We start from the raw sequence: 19,871 nt of genomic DNA on the forward strand, positions 1-19,871 counted from the left end.
AATTAACCAGAATTTTGGTCTGCCCTCTTCTCACCACACCATTGTTTACCACAACATACCTGGAAGACTGGCAAATGGGACAATAGTTCAAGTCCGCATACTCAAGCCTAAATAAGGCACATCCTTTCTCATATGCATCTATCTTCTCATAGGGCATCTTAAGTGCACGGCGGATTTTGTCCGACTGGTACAGGTTTGCAGGCATTACATGACCTTTGGGTAGAAAGCGTCCAAATACTATCATCATCGCGTTGTAGCATTCTCTGCCCAAGTTGAATTGAGCCTTCAGAGCCATTACTTGTGAGATGGCATCCGGCTGACAAAGCTTAGTGTGCTCGTGGAGAGGATGTTTTGAAGACTCCAACATTTCATTGAAGGCCTTTGCAGATTCCTCCATCTCATCATCCGAATCCCGAGCATCATCAAAGTCTTGCACCATGCCTTCCATCCCGGTATCATGCTCGTCGATGCGACGACGAACCACCTCAGCTCTGGCACGTTGGGTAGACTCCACATGAAATGTCTACACCGTATAACCGGGTGTAAAACCCCACTTCTAAATGTGTTTACCCATTTCATCCTCTGTCCTCTTCTGAAAGTTGTCGCACCTAGCACAGGGGCACCAGGTTTTTCTCTGGAAATTTGCAAATGCGGCTCTCACAAACCCATTGGTTTTTGTTAACCATTCATTGGCCATGTCTTTCTGACTAGTGTGACCGATGTACATCCACGCACGATCACTCATCTTGCCTAGCTACTAGACACATAAGAAATATATATGTATATATATATATATATAATTCAGCATGTATATTCATCAGTTAATCTAGTTTGTCAGTTTTATTACGCCCATGCAACCTACATGCTAATAGGTAAAGATAGGTCCTAATCCCACCCGAGTATGTGTAGATTGGGTTCGTTTTCCCATTCTCTGCTTCGGATCCGATGCAAAATTTCAGCAGCACCTCCCCGCTGTTCTCCTAATACACGTCTCGGCAATAAACAGAGAGGATGTGTACCCAGAGAACAACAGAGAGGCATTGACGAAATTATGCATCAGATCCGGAGCAGAGCATATGGGAAAATGAACCAGATCTACACATACTCGGGCTGTCCATGGATAACGTTGGACAATTCGAAAGAATCATGGTTATAAATATGCAAATGCATGCATATTTATAATGTAACCCTTTTGAACAAGAGATGCATACTGGTCACGCATACTGATGATTTAAGACACTTATAGCTAGTAGAGCAAATAATGAAGGGGGGAGGAGGAGATGTCATTTATGCTCACCCACGAACGCAGGGGCGGAGCTCGTCGAACACCAGACCCTCGTAGCGACGAAACAACTGCACATTTAAATCCAAAGATGAGTAACATAGCATTATTGTTTTCCCCGTCAACCTAACTAAATATTTACAACATGATGCCGCCGCCAAGTTGTAAAAAAGTGATTCGCACTGCTCATTCCCTGCAACAACCCCTAACCTAAATCATTTAGGGTTCCGTTGACGTCAACGCACCCGCTAACCTAAACATCTGTCATTTATTCTTCCATCGATGGCGAGGCACCCCTAACCTAAATAGTTGTAATTTAGGGTTCCATCGACGCTGAGGTACATCCTAACCATAATTGGTGTTAAGGTTCCGTCCACGTGGAGGCACCCCTACCCGAAATATATGACATTCAGGGTTCCGTCGACGTCGAGGCACCCCTAACCTATATAGATGTCATTTAGGCTTTCGTCGACGCCAAGGCACCCCCTAACCTAAATAGCCGTCTTTGAGGGTTCCAACGATGCCGAGGAACCCCTAACCCTCCCGTCCTCGGGTGCCCCGAGAAATCCCCTAACCCGCTTCTTCCTTTTCTTCTCTCCTCTTCTCTTGTTTTTCTTCTTCTTCTCCTCTTCTCCTATTTTTCTTTTTCCTTTTCTTCTTCTTCTTCTTCTTCTTCTTCTTGTTCTTCTTCTTCTTCTTTTCTTCTCCTCCCGCTTTTCTTCTCCTCTTCTTCTTTTCTTCTCCTCCCCCTCTTTTTGTGAGCCTTTTCTTCTCCGCCATGAGTGACCTCAGCGATGGCGTCAAAAGGAAGGAATGAGGGCTCAAGATTTGGGAATGACAAAGGCTCCACACGCCCTCCGCCAACTCCAAACAACATTGCCAAAACAAGGAGAGGATGGGGAGACCTTATTCCTCGCCGTCAATGGCGTCATCGCCTCACCACCATCAGTCAAACACTTAGACTTAACCCTAGAAAAAGCTAAGGCGACCAGAGACTCCAGAGATAACCAAGGTTAGGGTTTCTCCCACCTCGTCGGCGTCAGAAGGCACCCGAAGGTGGCGAAAGCTAGCGGCGACTACTAGGAGGAAACCTAGTCACCTAGTTCCGTGAGAGCAAGCGTGCCTCCTTATCCCGCAAATGAGAGGTAAAAGCCATTGCTGGTCATGTCATCGTCTCACTGATGCAAGTCAAGCTCTAGTTATTCCACTAGGAGCTCGGCAAAGACTAGACATTCACATGCGCCCTTGAGGAGTTCATGCTTCACTCCATGTACGACGAGCTCGTGGTGTCATGAATTAATCTCAATAATAAGCGAGAGATGGTGGACACAAAGGGGTGGATTCATGAAGGTTTTCCGAAAAGAGATTGAGTGATAAGAGACTAGTAAGGGCGTCTCAAAGGAGACCCTCAAAGCTCGGTATATGTCCGAATTATGGTGTTTAGACCACTTTTGCCAACCTTTTGTCATCCAATGGGGACTCCTATCGGTCCGCAGAGCGGTTTGGGCGCCCGTTTTCCCCAAATCGAAAGCAACTTGGGGGGAGCTATGTGGGAGTTCAGACATCCACTTGACAAACGAAAAGCAACCACGTGGTCATCCCCCCTCTCTCTCATCTCTCCTCCCAACTGCATCGCACACACACACACATATATCCATTGCATGCATGGCCTCCTTCTTTCTTCTCTCTTCTCCCAACTGAACAAATGGGGATTTTTTGTGATTAAGGGTTGGATGACTCCCTTCCGCATCACTATCAGGACCCTGGTCCACAGCGGTCCGCAGAGGGATACGGTGTACGATTTGGGGGTCAGCCTTGAGATGCCCTAAGAGTTATTGGGAAAGAGTATGGGACGAAGCATCATTCCACAAATCCATGGTGGCTATCCAAGTGTTGTAATTTTGCTGGAACCAGATGGAAGAAGAAAGAGGAAAGTTTTTTTTAAAGAAAACAAAACATACCAAATTTTTATTCATTGGAAATAATAGTTACATCATCAATGAGAAAGGGTATAATTTAAATCAGAAATTTCTCAAACCAATCTAGGCAACCTAGCAAGCTCACAAGCAACTTTATTTACTTTCCTATTACAATTTTCAAACCTAACAATAATAAAATAAAATCACAAACAGAATGATAGCGACCGTCGAAAATCGCCGCCATCCCCAAAGAAAGAGGAAAGAAATCGCCGCCGTCCCCAAAGAAAGAGGGAAAAAAGAGGAAAGAACTTCACGCCATGCATTGGGTGTAGTTAGGCTCGAACACCCATTTCAATATCTTTTTATCTATGTGGAGAGTGGAGTGACGAGGCGGCCATATGTTGTTGCCACTAGCATACATGACCGTAGCAATTCACGCTTTTCCATGCGTGTACATCACAAGCTTGAATTTTTTACCTCCTAAATTGTTGCGTACAACTCATGCACGCGGGGATCCTACAGTTTGTGCCATAGTTAAATAAATATAGAACATTCTATATACATTTTTATCTAAAATTAATTCCAGACTTTATATGTTTCCAAATATTTTCATTTATTTTTTACTAGTAATAAAAGGAATAAAAAAATATCTTCTCTCCTTCTAAAATTCCAGAGTCAAACTCCATCTCCTCCACCACGCTATAGACTTTATCCCCGCTTTCCCGTACCATTCTTTCCTCTTTTTCCCCTGATTCCAACGCTGCCGCCGCGCCGTAGCTCAGCCTCGCCGCCAACCACCCCAATCCCCTCCACCACCCACGCGCGTGGGCCGGCCGGCCACCGCCGCCCCTGCTCTTCCTCGCCGGGTCCCCGCCGTTTCCACTCCGTCCGGCAATCATTGGCCATTGAGGTATGCCCTTGTGTTTCATCCAGTGATTAGCTAAACCCGGCAGGCCATCTAGATCTTGGTGCGCTGCTTACAGATCTGCCGGTGCCTACGGAGTAGTTCCATACGTCTAGTTTGATTGCTGCTGCCGTGTTCAATTTCTTGTTCTTATGATTTTTTTTTCTACCCGCAGGGTTTGATGCTTTTCCTGTCCTATTATCAATTTCTCGTTTGGGGAAGATCGTGCGAGATAGAAGAAAGGGCGGACTGGATTGTAATCTGAGCTCTGGTGGATCTAGACTGGAAGTTGCATGAGAAAAAGTTCAGAAATTTCCATGAAAGCTTCGTCGTCGATGGCAAGCGACGCTTCAGGGAACACTGACCCTGGCCAACAGGGTGCTCGTTTCAGTTCCATGGACCAGTCTTGCTTTGCAAGACCTGGCCAGTCAATCCCTGGCTACCCCCCATTCTTTGGCCCTCAGTCTTCCAACTTTTACCTTCCTGATGACAGTGTGGCTAAAGCGTGTGATCCGTTCGAGCCGAATCCTCCTCAGAACAATCCTGTGGCAGATTGGGACCCTCAGGCCATGCTGAGCAACCTAACCTTCCTTGAGCAGAAGATCAAGCAGGTGAAAGATATCGTGCAGTCCATGGGTAACCGAGGGAGCCAAGATGTTGGTGGTTCCTGCGAGCTTGCCGCAAAGCAGCAGCTCGTCACCGCTGATCTCACTTCCATCATAATTCAGCTCATCTCGACTGCCGGCTCCATGCTTCCTTCCATGAAGACCCCGCTGCTTAGCAGCAATCCAGCGGTCAGGCAGCTCAACACGCCTGGTTCTCCCATGGGCTTTGGCTCGATTGTGAATCAGCGGCCAAGCACAGTCAGGGAGGAGATGGTTCCTGACATTACCAAGACCCCTGACTATGAGGATCTGATGAATACCCTTAATCCAGCCCATGATGAAAAGGATGATCTGATCAAATGCCCAAATCCTTGTGTTGGGGAAGGGCCTGAGCCGGTTCCGATGGAAGACCATGACGTGAAGGAGAGCGATGATGGTGGCGAGGCAGAGCATCTCCCCCCTGGTTCTTATGTGGTCTTGCAATTGGAGAAGGAGGAGATTTTAGCACCACACACTCATTTCTGTGTGATATGTGGCAAGGGTTTCAAGAGGGATGCTAACCTAAGGATGCACATGAGGGGCCATGGAGACGAGTACAAAACTCCCGCAGCTCTTGCCAAACCCATGAGAGATTCTGTCTCAGATCCTACACCAGTTACAAGGTACTCGTGCCCATATGTCGGTTGCAAGCGCAACAAAGAGCACAGGAAGTTCCAGCCCCTCAAGACAATCTTGTGTGTGAAGAACCACTACAAGAGAAGCCATTGCGACAAGAGGTATACCTGCAGCCGATGCAACACCAAGAAGTTCTCAGTCATTGCGGACTTGAAGACTCATGAGAAGCACTGTGGGCGTGACAAGTGGCTCTGCTCATGTGGAACAACTTTCTCAAGAAAGGACAAGCTGTTCGGCCATGTCGCGCTTTTCCAAGGGCACACACCTGCTCTTCCAATGGATGATATTAAAGCAACAGGAGCATCGGAGCAGAGGAGCGAGGCGATGGACGACATGGTGGGGAGCACAGGGTATAACTTCCCAGGCAGCACGTCTGATGGTATTCCGAATCTAGACATGAAAGTTGCCGATGACACACGTGGTTATTTCTCTCCCTTGAACTTCGACCCCTGCTTCGGCGCCCTCGATGACTTCGCCCGACCTGGATTCGACATCTCCGAGAACCCCTTCTCCTTCCTGCCTTCAGGACCGGGTTCTTGCAGCTTTGGGCAGCTTAGTGGAGACAGCTGATGGAGTTCGTCGCCGTAGACAACCATGATGGTGTCGATTGTTATGTATGAATGTTATATGTATGACCGTCTCAGTTCTTCCTCTATTCAGGGAGCCATTTTGGTCCATGCTTCTTTCTTAAGTGTACTTTTAGTTTGTGGTCATCAATAATGATCTTACATATAGATTTGAAAGTCACAATTGTTAAATATATTATTATTTTCTTTATCTGTGTTGGCGCCTCGCAATCAATATCTTGTCATATCAGGGTGGAAGAGCAACAAAATAAAAACATTGAATGCAATCCCAGCCGAGCAAAAGCCAAGATGGAGATCACCATATCAGTGAAGTCAATAATACTTGTGAAATTTTACCTCTTGTGAAATAGTATTTGCTTATCATTTGGTCTTACTGGCAACTTCAGCTGTTCTGAAATTTATCTCCTGGACAATTAATTTCACTTGGAGCAATCTGTTAAAATTGATTGCATTTTCATGGAAAATAGCATCAAGATTGCATGAGCACATCAATTGATCCTCGGCCAGAATATTTTAGCAGGTCAAGTAACCACGTCAAGGCAAACAAATAGAGCTCATACAGCCAGCCAAATGTAAAAAATACATAATAAAATAAAACGAAACAAAACAGCTGGATTTCTCATGGCCCTCATGGATGGACACTCACACAAATACATCAAAAGAATGCACCACCATCCATAGCTGCGAAAATATCTGGACTTGATAGATCGCCAGTTGACATCTCAATCAAATTAGATTCGATTTATCATTCAGGCGCGGCAACAGAAAGATGGACGCTTACTACACAAATTGGCAAATTATATAACAAGCCAGGAGCGGTCTCTATAGGTAGTAACCAGTACTCTTGTATTACTCCCTCCGTTCCTAAATATTTGTCTTTCTAGACATTTTAAATGACTATTACATACGGATGTATGTAGACATGTTTTAGAGTGTAGATTCACTCATTTTGCTCCGTATGTAGTCACTTGTTGAAATGCCTAGAAAGACAAGTATTTAGGAACGGAGGGAGTATATAACAAGCCAGGAGCGGTCTCTATAGGTAGTAACCAGTAGTCTTGAATAATTTGCTCTTTGATTGAGCGCGTACTAATATAGTACATAGATATCCAGATGTATACTAGAAAATGTACATCAACTCCTGCCAGATAATAGTCCAATGTCCAGCCTGGGGATAACTGCTGGCACCCTACTACTCTAGTTCCCAACAACGATCTCGTCGAAGTTCCAGTCCCTGACAAGATCCCTTGAAACAGCACGGCTCCGTTGAAGGCGAGGAGCACCCTCAATGCCTTGTCCAGTGGCCATTACAGGTGTCACCTTTGAGGTTCCCACACAGTTAGCAGGTCCTGCGGCCAAAATTTTCCGCGATAGGCAGGCAACAGCAGCTCCACACCTGTTTTCCTCCTCTGAGCTTGAGACTGAATAACTTCTGAAAGACTGTGAAGGGCTGCTCATGCCATGGCATACGAGACACGCTAGACTCATGATTGATGGTAGAGCTGAAATTACTGCAACAGAAGAGCCAAGTATCAGAACAATATTTCAGCATAATTGCAAAATTCTATCAACCCAAGGCTTGCGTTGTAGTATCCGATGACAGGCAAAACAAAGAGCCACAGGTGAAGCTCTTATGAGGTCAATGAGGACTGAGATCTCCCTTTTTAGTCACATAACTCATTAACTTGTTGAATTATCTAGAGTCCAGTGAATAATTTGATAATAATCCCCTCATTTCATGACTAATATATTTTGCCTCGCTGTTCGAACTCTCCCTATCAGCTGAACTATTAAGAACAACTCCGGGATGGATTCTGAAACAAACATATCCAAACAAAAATGGCAAGCCCAAGCATTTTCTTTAGCAAAGACTGCTGTTTGAGTAAGCAAAAAAGGAAAGCACATCAGGCAATTCAAATTACTTCCTGAGAATGTTTTATCATAATTATCAGCATCAGTTCCAGATTACATTAGCTCAACCATTGGAAAACGGCAATATGTGACTATTAATTAATACGTAATTGATATGCAAGTTCAACAGTTTTGAGTTAATTGACGCAACATCATGCAATCCAGAAAGCAACACAGAAAATAAACCACATAAACAACAGATCTTGGCAGATTGATAAAGAAAAAGGTAATGACAAAATTTTAAGCATATCCTTAAGAGAACTGGTCATCTACCTTGTGGTTAGCACAAGCAAGAAAACTCCATGAAGGGATTAGCGCAATTAGTGGATGTTTTGATAACTGACAAATCCCTAAATTTTCTCCAGCTTTCCTAGAGTGCATCGGTCTCGGAGATTTGCAAATTCAACCAGCGATTAACGGACACTTTGACAACGGACGAATCCCTAAATTTTCTCCAGCTTTCCTAGAGTGCCTTGGCACCGGAGATTTGCAAATTGGGCCCTATATAAATGATGGAGGGAGCACATACTATTTGAGTGACTGGGCATCAGAGTTATTTGGTACAAGCATAAATTATTCCAGCGAAGATGAACATGACGGTTCGACGCCAGTTTTTTTTTTATCAAAACAGGCAAGATAGCATGCAATGCCCCGTTGTTCCCCACGACACTAGAAAACTACCGTCACGACTCTTGGAAAAATTCGCAATCAAAATTTTGAGAGACCCAACTAGAGGCGGGTCTAGATGGTGCGCGGGTGCGAGCGACGCACCCATAGATTGTGGAAGTCGGGTGGGGTTTCAACGAATCACTGGGCAAAAACAAGATCATACCTGAAAACCCCCCAATGCTCAAAATCGCGGACGGGGCGGAGACAGCAGGGACGCGACGAGGAGGAACGGGAACGGAGACGGCGGCGGGGGTTGGGAGGGGGGACAATCGAGGGCGTCGGCGGTGAGGCGGAGGTACGGCCGGCGTTAGAGATGTAGGTCAGGACCCTCGGGGTAGGAAGGGGAAGAGAGGAGACGAGACAGGCTCGGAGGAAATTTGCCAACAAAAAGAAACAGGTCCGGTTGGGAGCAGCCATTATAATTTGTCCCACCGCAAAATCGGGGAACAGCCACATGTGGGCTGTTAATGGGCCTTGGCTGGTTGGTAGCGTGTTGTCGGGTCAAAGGCAAACAGCGTCGCCAGAGCTAATTTTCTAGTCAGAGCTGTATCTCGCTCAACGCGAGATGGAAGCTCGTCTCTCCCGTCATTGCTTAGCCGGCCCGCATTGGTGTTCTTTTTTTGTTCGCTGGCTTCTGACCGCACTGCTGTTCATTGAGTTGGTCCGTTTTTCTTTCGGTTCTCTTTGTTTCTTCATGGTTTATTTATTTTTCAGACTTACTTCTTAACCGGGTTTTTTATTTCTTTCTCAGTTTCACTGAGTTTTTCCGTACGATTTCTTCGGTTCCTCTGTTTCTTTCTTGGTTGTGCTGGGTTTTTTTTTGCTTCATTTATCTTCAGGTTTTATTTCATTTTTTGGTTTTCTTTGTTTTTATTACTTTCTCAGTTTTCATTGTTTTCATTCTTTTTTAAAGGTTTCTCCATTTCTCTTTGTTTATTTATCTATTTTTATTGGTCACTTTTTCGTTCAACACATGTCCATTTTTTCAATACACAGTGTAAACTATTAGTGTATACATGAAATTTTTTGTTGATACATGTTGCACTTTTTTTGAAAATAAGATGTATATTTTAAAAGTATATATTTTGAAGACTTGTTTGAATACATAGTTTACATTTTGGCAAATATATGTTTTGATGTCTATTTTTCCCATACAAATTCTACATTTTTTGTATACATAAGAATTGTTTCCTTACACATGCTTAACATTTTACAAATATGTGATTAACATTGTTTCATATATGATGTCTACATTTTTATACATATGAGGCATTGTGCATAGATATTAAACATTTTTGTACACGTTTAAATTTTCTATACATGCTTAACATTTTATTCATACACATTATACATTTTTTTTGTATACTATGCAAACATTTTTTGCATTTTGTAAGCATTTTTAAAAATAGCAGGAACATTTTTTATTGTCAAAAACATTTTTTGAAGCGTATCACATTTTTTACAATCGCGCTAACAGTTTTATTATTATTATGTTAACATTTTCAAATTTGCAGTTTGAAATGTCTTTAAGTAAATATAATTTTCTGAAATCCGTGCATTCAGAATATTTTCTAAAAGATGGACAAAAAAGAAGAACGACAAAAGCCACGATTTACCTATGCAATCGAGGGCGAGCCGCGAGGGACCGAGCTGTGATATTTGTTGGGTGGGCGGAGCCCATGTATTGTGCGCTTGAAGAGAGTGCTTTCTTTCAACTCGTGGCAAGAGAGACATAGGGGTTGTTTGGATTATGCCCATGCCAGCCTGCCAACTCGTGGGCACGCCAAAAACTTGGCGAACGTTTTGCTCGCTCACGTCTCAGCCAAGTATTGGCGTGAAAATGAACTGCAGACTAGACGCGAACCAAATAGTTGGCGTCCATCCAAATACATGGCTTCCGGCACGAAACCAAACATGCCCATAGCACTACCCTTATTTTCTCACACGTTGCGAGTTGTAACTCAGTCTCGCCTCACGACGCAAGGGAGTGGACCGCCCCCAGTTACACTTCGGCTTGGTTTCTTCTCTGTGTGTGTTTTTCTTACCAGCTTTTCTATTTTTTTTGTTTTTCATTTTTTTTGTTTTCCGATTTTCTTGTGTTCCTTCACTGGGTTTCTTCCTTTGACCTTTTCTTTTTCTTCTTTCAACTCATGTATATATTTTTAATACACTTTTTTACATTTTTGTCATACATATGGTTTTTTATACACATTGAACATTTTACAAATACATGATGCATAATTTATTCACATACTACTTGTTAGATCTATGTTAAACATTTTTCGAATGCATGTTGAATATTTTTTTAAAACTACGAGAAAATTTGCTTCAGGCTACAAACCTTGATCTTCAAGGCCCAGCCGATATTCATGCATTACATATTAGCCCAGATACCTATATTTAACCCTTACTAAATCTAAGGATCCACGAGGGCTATTGTATTACAAAGAGATGGAGATTGGATGGTGATGGTGTAGACGAATGATGATGATGCCGCAGTGAAGCCCTTCTATCGACTCCCCTTTGGATTTCTTCCGGAGGCCAGGGTTCTTTGTTCTGGAGTAGTTTTTGATGGCTGTAGTCTGTAGACGTCCGATCCTCGATACGATCGTGTGGGTAGAAGTATTGGAACAGGGGTGACAATGACAATATGTACGACCGGCAGTACGAGTGTGCGTGATTATACCAAACACCGTCGATCGCTACGAACCCTTTTGTTGCATTTTTCTTCTCTATTTTCGTTCTTTCTTTTTACGGCAGTCTTTTATCGTCCCAATTAACATGATTTTGACACCATATCCTTGGGATTCTTTCCTTGTGCCACAAAATACCTCCGTTGATGAAATCCCGACGAAAATAGATAGAAGGGTACGGGAACGCGGTTAAATCGTGAAAAACCTAACACCCAAAAAAAGACGTATTTTTACGCAAAAAATGGACTCGTTACCCTCCACCCATGGGCTACGCCTCGACCCCGTACAGTGGCGACCCTCCAGGCAGGGGCGCACTCACCTTGAGGCGGCAGAACCTTGAAGGAGCGACAGGAACGCTACACCGACAATAACACATGATTCGGGTCAAGGGAGGAGATCAGGAGAAGGAGGAAACATGGGGGAGATGAAGGGGTGCACCGCCCCATGGCCGCTTACTCATGGGCTAGCCTTTGGCCGACGGGACGACGCGGGGGCAAGCAAATCTAAAAATCTAAAATGTGGTAGTAATTTGTAATTTACTGGTGACTCACATGATGCATGTCGCAGTCAAATCTGAAGCCATGATGGTAGCTCCGTGACAGAGAGACATGCTACTCTTTTTCCTGGAATCACAGAGACTGCTGACCGTGAGGTAATTAACTACGGAAATACTTCACGCACGACGTTCGGCGGGACGACACTCGCACGACGTTAATTCAACAGTCTGCTGTTGTGGTGTAATACTTTTTTTTGCGGCTTGATGTCGTCCGTGTAGCGGTGCTCAATCAACTATGCAGCCAGGCACATCATTTCTGCCTTTTATTATATGTTTATTATATATACATCAACAAAAAAGAACAAAATGTATTTTTATTCAAGCAAACAGCTCAAAAAGGAAAGAAAATCGATTTTTTTTATAGTGATACATGTCTCATTCATATCATAAAAAACAAAGTATAAGTTACGTAAAGACCGACAAGACAAAACTGAAAACATAGTAGAACTTCTCTGAGCTTGACACCAACGCTCATCACCTACCTCCGGCATCATCACAGCAGTCATTGAAGAAAAGAATGACGAATCACCACCTCACCCGAGCTTGAACTAGTGGTGATTCGTCAAATAATTTAGTGTAAAATAGTTCGAGCTCTGTAACCTAGTACAAATAATTTTACATTAAATTTGAACTAGCTCTACACGCTAGTTCAAATAGTTTTACACTAATCTTGAACTAGGTTATGCAGCTTTTACGCTAGTTCAAATTATTTGTATTAGGTTATAGAGTTAGTTCAACTCTAGTGTATAATTATTTGTACTAGGTTATGCAGCTTTGCAGACCTCCAAGGTGGCTCACCAAAAATGAAGCCCTTGCCGTTGAACGAATCTGACAGGGTAACACCCTGGACACGTCATCGAACTCCAGATCTGGCACCCCACCACGACTAAGACGCCGAAGGAGGAAACCATACATGCCATCCATGAACCGCGAGTCCAGCATATGTTCTGTCTTACAGATGTCGTCGATGCAGACCACAATCTGCATCTGCTCCTGGACTACCTCCCAAGCTCCGCGCCGACGGTGGAGCAAACGTCGTCGCAACGGCAGAGCCCGAGGACACAGGTCCACCACGAGGATGCCGCCGCCGTCACGCCATCCTTACTTGAACAGACTGGTTTTCAAATCCATTCCCAACCATAGGATCGATGGCCTTGTCAAGGAAGAATCTAAAGAATATTTATTCAGCGTCGTCATCGTTGCCACCGAAGCAAAGACAATGAACAATCTAAAAACCTAAACTACGAGGGAGTAAAATTAATCCATACGCATGAATCCGGCAGCCCCTCGCCACCGACGACCGAGGTCACCGGCGGAGGGGGGCCGCCGAAGAACGGCGGTGGAAGATCAGCCTCTCCTGGCGCCGTCAGGGAGAGGAAAACGTATCGCTGGTTCCTGGGCGTTGTACTTGGAAAGAAAACAGATCAGAAAGCTGCAAATCGCTGCTACTACTGTTGAAGCAAGCACTCCTACGTGCTTGTCCGTTTCGGGGAAGGCGGATGAGGAAAGAGCCTGTCCGGTGTCCGAGGTGGCACGAGGCCCGTGCACGGAGGACGCCCGCCCCCTTTCGCGCACGACGGGCACGCGCCGAGCGCGTGGGGAACGTGCCCGGGCGTGTGCTCCTGCGCAGCCGGCACACGCCCCGGATCTGCTGCGCCCGCGGCAGCTCGCCGCATCCGTGTATCTCGAGATCGATCAGAGTTCGAACCTAGGAGTACAGTACCTGGGTACGAACTGAACTGCGTCCCCAAAAAAGTACGAACTGAAAATGGGAGGCAGTGAATTTTCTCAACCTGGGTACTTTCCACAGCTTGCAGGATGTGGTTTCGCCCGTCAATTTCTCGAACGATGAACAGCGACCTGGTTGGAATGTTGGATAGTACTTTGAGAAAGGCTCCAACGACGACGATGCATCGGTTTCACTGTCAACTTGTACAGACAAATGGAGTCTGGACACCATCCTTTTCAGATTTAGTAGATACCACTATAAAACACAACGTATGACATTGATACTTGTCTGAGTATTGAAGAAGAGTAGACTAAAATAAAAGAGAAAAGTCTAAAATAAACCTTAAATTCATACTCCAGGTCTGAATCAAACCATGAACTCAAAATCCTTGAAATTGGCACCCTGTACTCTTTAATCCCGGTCTATCCTGGTTGATTTATGTTAAATACTTGTTTGTCAAACCGGGGAAAGGACTATCCCAGCTGGGATCACACGCTTCTCTCACTGACTATATGGGCCCACATGTCATATCCATCTTCTTCCCTACATTATCTCTCTTTCTTTTCTGCTCTATCCAGATCCATCATCACGGTATGCTAATTGCAGATGAGTCAAAAAAGGAGACGGGGAATTGGGAATCAGAACTAGCCCAACTGGATGCCAACAAAACAATGAACAATTACACCACTAATCCATCACCTCCACTGTGTGAGAGAAACCGGTGTGCACAGTGGAGCCGGGGCAGCGTGAGCACAGCTGAACAGGAGATTCTGGCGGCGAGGTGCTCCTGCACGAACCGCCCGTGCGCACAGCCACACATGGGAGCATTGGGATGGGAAGTAGGTGTGGCATGCGGCCGCCGGCCGCACATCAGGTTGGGCTGCTCCCGGCAAAGTGTTGACACGTTTGTCGCACTCTGTCACGAACTCCGGCACCCATCAACCGCGGCGAGAGCGACAAGCAGACGGGCTAACGGTGAGGCCGACCCAATTTGGCATCATCCGTGCTCTTGGCTCTGGCAATGGCGGAGGATTTCGAGTGCGACGAGCACGGGCGTCACGATGTTCATCCCCACCGGCGGTCGCCTCTGGCCTCTTCCCGCCGACCATAGTGGCGACGACGGGCCTCTCCTGGTACCTCGACGGGACGGGTGTGGCTTCGAGGTGGGGTAAAGATGTGGCGGCGGGATGGATCTGAGAAGAAAGAGATTTTGGGGTGGAGAGAGCGTGGGCAGGCGAAGATGAATATGACACATGGGCCCATGTAGTCAGCGACAGTGGTGATCAGGATCATACTGTTTTCTGTTCCGCAAACGAACACATAGCAGAAATCAGCCGGTATAGACCGGGATTAGATAGTACGGGGTGCCAGCTTCAGGGATTTTAAGTTCAGGGTTTGATTCAGACTTGAAGTACAAGTTTAAGGTTTATTTTAGACTTTTCCCAAAATAAAATACGTCTGCAATCATCAAACTTGTCTGAGTACGTGCAATCCAGGCCTTAAATTCAGGGTGTCTCCACTTTGTCCTAAAAATTGCTAAAGGCTCAACACTTTCTTTTTCTTTGATTTTTCATGCGTACCGGAATGTCGCAATGAACGGTTTTTTTAATGGGTCCAGTTGTGGTCGTGTTCTCTTTTTATTTACAACACTACATGTACTTGTTAACTTGAACATTTTTATAAATGGTTGTCTGCATCACATGGTGCACCCCCCCCCTTCCCCCCGCGCGGGCGCCGCCACTCACACACCTCTCAAGTGGAACCTACATCAGAGTTTACCCCAACCATTAGGAACCCCTAACCCCTAAATTCCACCTCCACTCATCCTCGCCACCACCACTTGGCCACCCGTTGCAGTTGTGTCCCGAGTCGCCGCCTCTCCTACCATCGCTCATCACTGCCATGGCCCATCCTCTCATGTTGATTCTCGTCTTGAGTCACCTCCATCGATAGTCAATTCAGCACAACACATGTCATCTTCACACATCATCACCATGATAGTCAAGTCATCATAAAGGCATCATCAATCAATCTTCAAGTACCCATCATTGCCTTCTTACGCCACGCTAAACCAAGCACCGTTACAATATCAACAGTCAAACAAAAACATCAGAAGGGGATTGTATAGAACCCCTTAAAGAACTTGGAGGACTTAAACGAAGCAGTTGCACCTCCTCAGCAAATACGGTAGCTTTGGGAAGGTACAAAGGCCTTTTTTTTGCGGGTACATACAAGAGACGATGTAGGACCCTTTAAGAAAGTTTGAGGACCTAGGGTCTTTTTGATTCATGAGCTTGTAAAAATGTAGGATTGGAATGGCATGCCCATTCATCCTCCATGATTTTGGTTCATTCGATTAAAAAGACAAAAACAATTTTTATAGGCCTAAGTGTATGCTAAATTTCCTCTCGTTTTTCTCCGCTAACCCTAGGCGGGTATGAAAAATTCTCCCCTCCAGACTTCATCGACGAGCCCATGGATTCGCCTTCCCTCTACATGCCACTCCAGTGGCCGGTGGCAGGGAGGGGAATCACGGTGCCTTCGCTCCGGTTAGTAGTTTAGATTAGGGTTTGGTCCTCGCAAGTGCGAGGCTCAGGCGGATGGCGGCTCCTTCTTCGAGTTTGTCCTTTGGACTCCGGTCCTCCTTGAGTTCGTCTGTCTGGACGTAGTCGACAGAGCTACGGCATAGAATCCTATTGTCGCCTTGGGGCGGTGAGGTTAGTGTTTCTCATCATGTGGCGAATTTGGTGCTAGGTACTTCAAATTTATACAAGGGTTCAACGACGACGACTGCAGCTCCATGGCTAGTTACTTCAGATCTATGCAAGACTTTCCAGCTGTCATCGACAAGGTCAAGCCGTCTCCGGTAAAGGAGTAGCGATAGAGGCTCGTTCTGGCGGCAGTGGTGGTCGTTCGCTGGTCTCAAAATCTCGATGTAATCTTTGTTATGTTTGAGATGCTTTGTACTTTTGATGAATTTTTTGCAATAGATCTGATCTTTTTCAAAAAAAAAATGTATGCTACATTTTCTATGAAATGTAGCGGAAAGAAATCCTTCCTACAGATCAAACTTCGGTTGATACGGAAAAAATACATTGAAAATTCCAATATTTTAAGAATAATTTGAAAATCCTATGAATCAAATAGGTCTTTTAAAAACAGAGCTTTTGGGGCATCTCATTCGTCACATTACAGTAATAGGGTGACATCTCCCGCAAGAGATCCGGGCGATGCCCACGCGATTCCGCGCGACGCAACCGGCCAAACGGCCGGGGCCGCACCAACTCCAGATCATGCCGCCTCTCCCGCATACGCACGTCTCCCGCCATCCCCCGCGCCGATTCGATAGGTAGGTGGCGCGATTCTCCGACTCTACCGCACTGGCGTCATCACACACAGTACGGATTCAGGATCATGCCCTGATCCATCCATGGCCGCCTGCCGTCGCCGTGCTCCTGCACGCCATTCACGGGGAAAGCACCGCATTTCTTTTTTCCTTTTTGCTGGGAAGGATATCGTCATGGGCAGCATCATTATCAATTTACCCACCACGTGAGGCGTACACATCCGTGTAAAGTCGCACGGTCCATTTTACTACCCCGGAGCGGAAGATTCCCAGAGAAAAAAGAGCGTATTTTGATAGCGAAAAGCGAAGTGAAAGGGCGGAATGCAGCGTGAATCGTGTCGCGTACCTCCTTGTCCGAGCTGCGCGCTGCCCCGATCCCGTACTGTACCCCGGCCGGCCGCCACGGTCGGTATATGATGCCCGCCACGCCCCCCGTCGCATTTGCACAGCCCCTTCCGGCTCAGTTTGCCGGCACGCACACGCAACAGACCAGGCCCGACTGACGAAGAACGGAATGGACGCCACCCGCGCCCTCCTCCTGCCCCGCTCCGACGGCGCCGTGCCCGGCGTCGTCGACTTCCGCGGCGGCCCCGCGCCCCGCGCCTCCACCGGCCGATGGTCCGCCGCCATGTTCGTCCTCGGTACGTGCGGCCCCGATCCAGCCCATGATGATCATCGATCGAGGGGAGGGGTGGCCTTAATTTGGGTTCTTTTTTGGGATTGAAGGTGTGGAGATCGCGGAGCGGTTCGCGTACCACGGCGTGTCGGCCAACCTCATCAGCTACCTGACGGGCCCGCTTGGGGAGTCCACGGCCGGCGCCGCCGCGGCGATCAACGCGTGGAGCGGCGTCGCCACGATGCTGCCGCTGCTGGTGGCCTGCGTCGCCGACGCCTGGCTCGGCCGGTTCCGCACCATCGTGCTCGCCTCCGTCCTCTTCGTCGTGGTCAGCCCACTTTTCCCCTCCCCTCCCGTAAAAATTCCCCTTTTTGACATAAAAAGTGCTCCATGAACGAACGAACCCCTTTCTGTCTGCCCTCCCCCAATCAATCAAGCCCGCGCACTCCCACTGACAGAGAAGCGCGTCCAGCTGACCACTGACAGCCGGGTTTGCCGTTGCAGAGCATGGGCATGCTGACCCTGTCCTCGGCGCTCCCGGTGTTCCACTCGGACGGGTGCACCAGCTTCACCTCGCTGTCGGGCGCGTGCTCGCCGTCGCCGGTGCAGGTGACCATCTTCTACGTCTCGCTCTACCTGGTGGCGCTGGCGGAGGCCGGGCACAAGCCGTGCGCGCAGGCGTTCGGCGCCGACCAGTTCGACCAGCACCACCCCGAGGAGTCCGTCTCCCGGAGCTCCTTCTTCAACTGGTGGTACTTCGGCATGTGCTCCGGCACCGCCGCCACCACCATGGTCTCCAGCTACATCCAGGACAACATCGGCTGGGGCCTCGGCTTCGGCATCCCCTGCCTCGTCATGGTCTTGGCGCTCGCCATGTTCCTGCTAGGCACCCGCCGCTACCGCTACTACACCTCCACCCAGTCCAGCCCCTTCGCCCGCCTCGCCAGGGCCTTCGTCGCGCTCCTCAAAGGCTCCAAGTCCAGCCAATGCGCCAAGTATGATCACTCATCAATCATCATCCATCGTTCTCGTTTGAAATCTGCAATTTGGCCATGAGAATTCTGAATGCATCATGCTGTCAGGCTTACCAATTAATGTGTTTGGTCTCTTGCGACGAACAGCACTCTTGCCGGCGAGGATGGAGAATTCAACGCGGAGCACCGTGAGGAGGTTAGGGGCCTGCTGCGGCTGTTCCCCATCTGGGCGACGTGCATCATCTACGCCGTCATCTTCTCCCAGTCCTCGACCTTCTTCACGAAGCAGGCCGCGACGCTGGACCGGCGGATCGGGGCCACCTTCCGCGTGCCGCCGGCGGCGCTGCAGACGTTCATCAGCCTGACCATCATCACCTTCATCCCGGTCTACGACCGGCTGTTCGTGCCGGCGGCGCGGCGGTTCACGCGCCTGTCCTCGGGCATCACCATGCTGCAGAGGATCGGCACGGGCCTCGTCCTGGCGCTGGTGGCCATGGTGGTGGCGGCGCTGGTGGAGGCGAGGCGGCTGGGCGTGGCGCGGGAGGCCGGCCTCGTGGACGACCCCAAGGCGGCGCTGCCGATGAGCCTGTGGTGGATGGTGCCGCAGTACGTGCTGTTCGGGCTGTCGGACGTGTTCGCCATGATCGGGCTGCAGGAGTTCTTCTACGACCAGGTGCCCGACGCGCTGCGCAGCCTGGGGCTGGCCTTCTTCCTCAGCATCTTCGGGGTGGGCCACTTCCTCAGCAGCTTCCTCATCTCCGCCATCGACGGCGCCACCAAGAAGGGCGGCGCCAGCTGGTTCTCCAACAACCTCAACCGCGCCCACCTCGACTACTTCTACTGGCTGCTCGCCGGGCTCTGCGCGGCGGAGCTGGCCGCGTTCGTGGTTGTCTCGCGCGTCTATGTTTACAAGAAGAAGGTGGCTCACCATGACCATGACGACGGTGGCGCTGTCATGTGATCGCTTGTAAGGTGGTTTTCTTTTTTGCGAATGTACAGATGTATAGCGCTATAGTATAATGTTGTGCCGAGTTCAGCTATACTGCAAGTTTCTTTTAGAAACACCTGTAATTTTACGGGGATGGCTCTAGACAAACGTTTTTTTTTTTGAAATTAACTGTCGCCGCTTTATTTATTAAACGAAGTCGGGAATCTCATCCGATACAATCTCAAGAATGCAGTCTGGTGGAGATGATAGCCACTCCTGCGAGCCCTCATCACCCATTCCCACCTTAGCTAACCTATCAGCGGCGGCATTTGCACAACGGCGAACCCACGAAACTCTAACAGAAACAAAATGCATCAGCATCGCCTTGACTTCTTCCATGATCGGCCCCAGGGCGGAGAGGTACATGTCCGGCCTGTTAAGCATCGAAACCACCCTTGCGGAGTCGCTCTCGAGATG

The 19,871-nt window shown here is 47.6% G+C and overlaps 3 protein-coding genes across 3 annotated transcripts; 2 read left to right on the forward strand and 1 right to left on the reverse strand.

Moving 5' to 3' along the window:
• The first annotated feature begins 3,875 nt into the window (after positions 1-3,875).
• LOC123062746 (zinc finger protein STOP1 homolog) lies at positions 3,876-6,162 on the forward strand. The gene is made up of 2 exons (XM_044486395.1): positions 3,876-4,111; positions 4,281-6,162. The coding sequence occupies exon 2, from the start codon at positions 4,399-4,401 to the stop codon at positions 5,953-5,955; it is 1,557 nt and encodes a 518-aa protein (XP_044342330.1). The 5' UTR covers positions 3,876-4,111; positions 4,281-4,398; the 3' UTR covers positions 5,956-6,162.
• An 849-nt stretch (positions 6,163-7,011) lies between these two features.
• Positions 7,012-8,947, reverse strand: LOC123062747 (uncharacterized). The gene is made up of 2 exons (XM_044486396.1): positions 8,716-8,947; positions 7,012-7,483 (listed from the first exon to the last, which is right to left on the reverse strand). Exon 2 carries the CDS (start codon positions 7,458-7,460, stop codon positions 7,170-7,172), a length of 291 nt encoding a protein of 96 aa, XP_044342331.1. The 5' UTR covers positions 7,461-7,483; positions 8,716-8,947; the 3' UTR covers positions 7,012-7,169.
• An 8,252-nt stretch (positions 8,948-17,199) lies between these two features.
• LOC123062748 (protein NRT1/ PTR FAMILY 5.10) lies at positions 17,200-19,633 on the forward strand. Its single transcript, XM_044486397.1, has 4 exons — positions 17,200-17,517; positions 17,603-17,820; positions 17,997-18,487; positions 18,614-19,633. The coding sequence occupies exons 1-4, from the start codon at positions 17,391-17,393 to the stop codon at positions 19,425-19,427; spliced, it is 1,650 nt and encodes a 549-aa protein (XP_044342332.1). The 5' UTR covers positions 17,200-17,390; the 3' UTR covers positions 19,428-19,633.
• Positions 19,634-19,871: the final 238 nt, after the last annotated feature.

This window comes from Triticum aestivum, chromosome 3A, assembly GCF_018294505.1.
Source record: "Triticum aestivum cultivar Chinese Spring chromosome 3A, IWGSC CS RefSeq v2.1, whole genome shotgun sequence".
Classification (NCBI taxonomy): Eukaryota; Viridiplantae; Streptophyta; class Magnoliopsida; order Poales; family Poaceae; genus Triticum; species Triticum aestivum.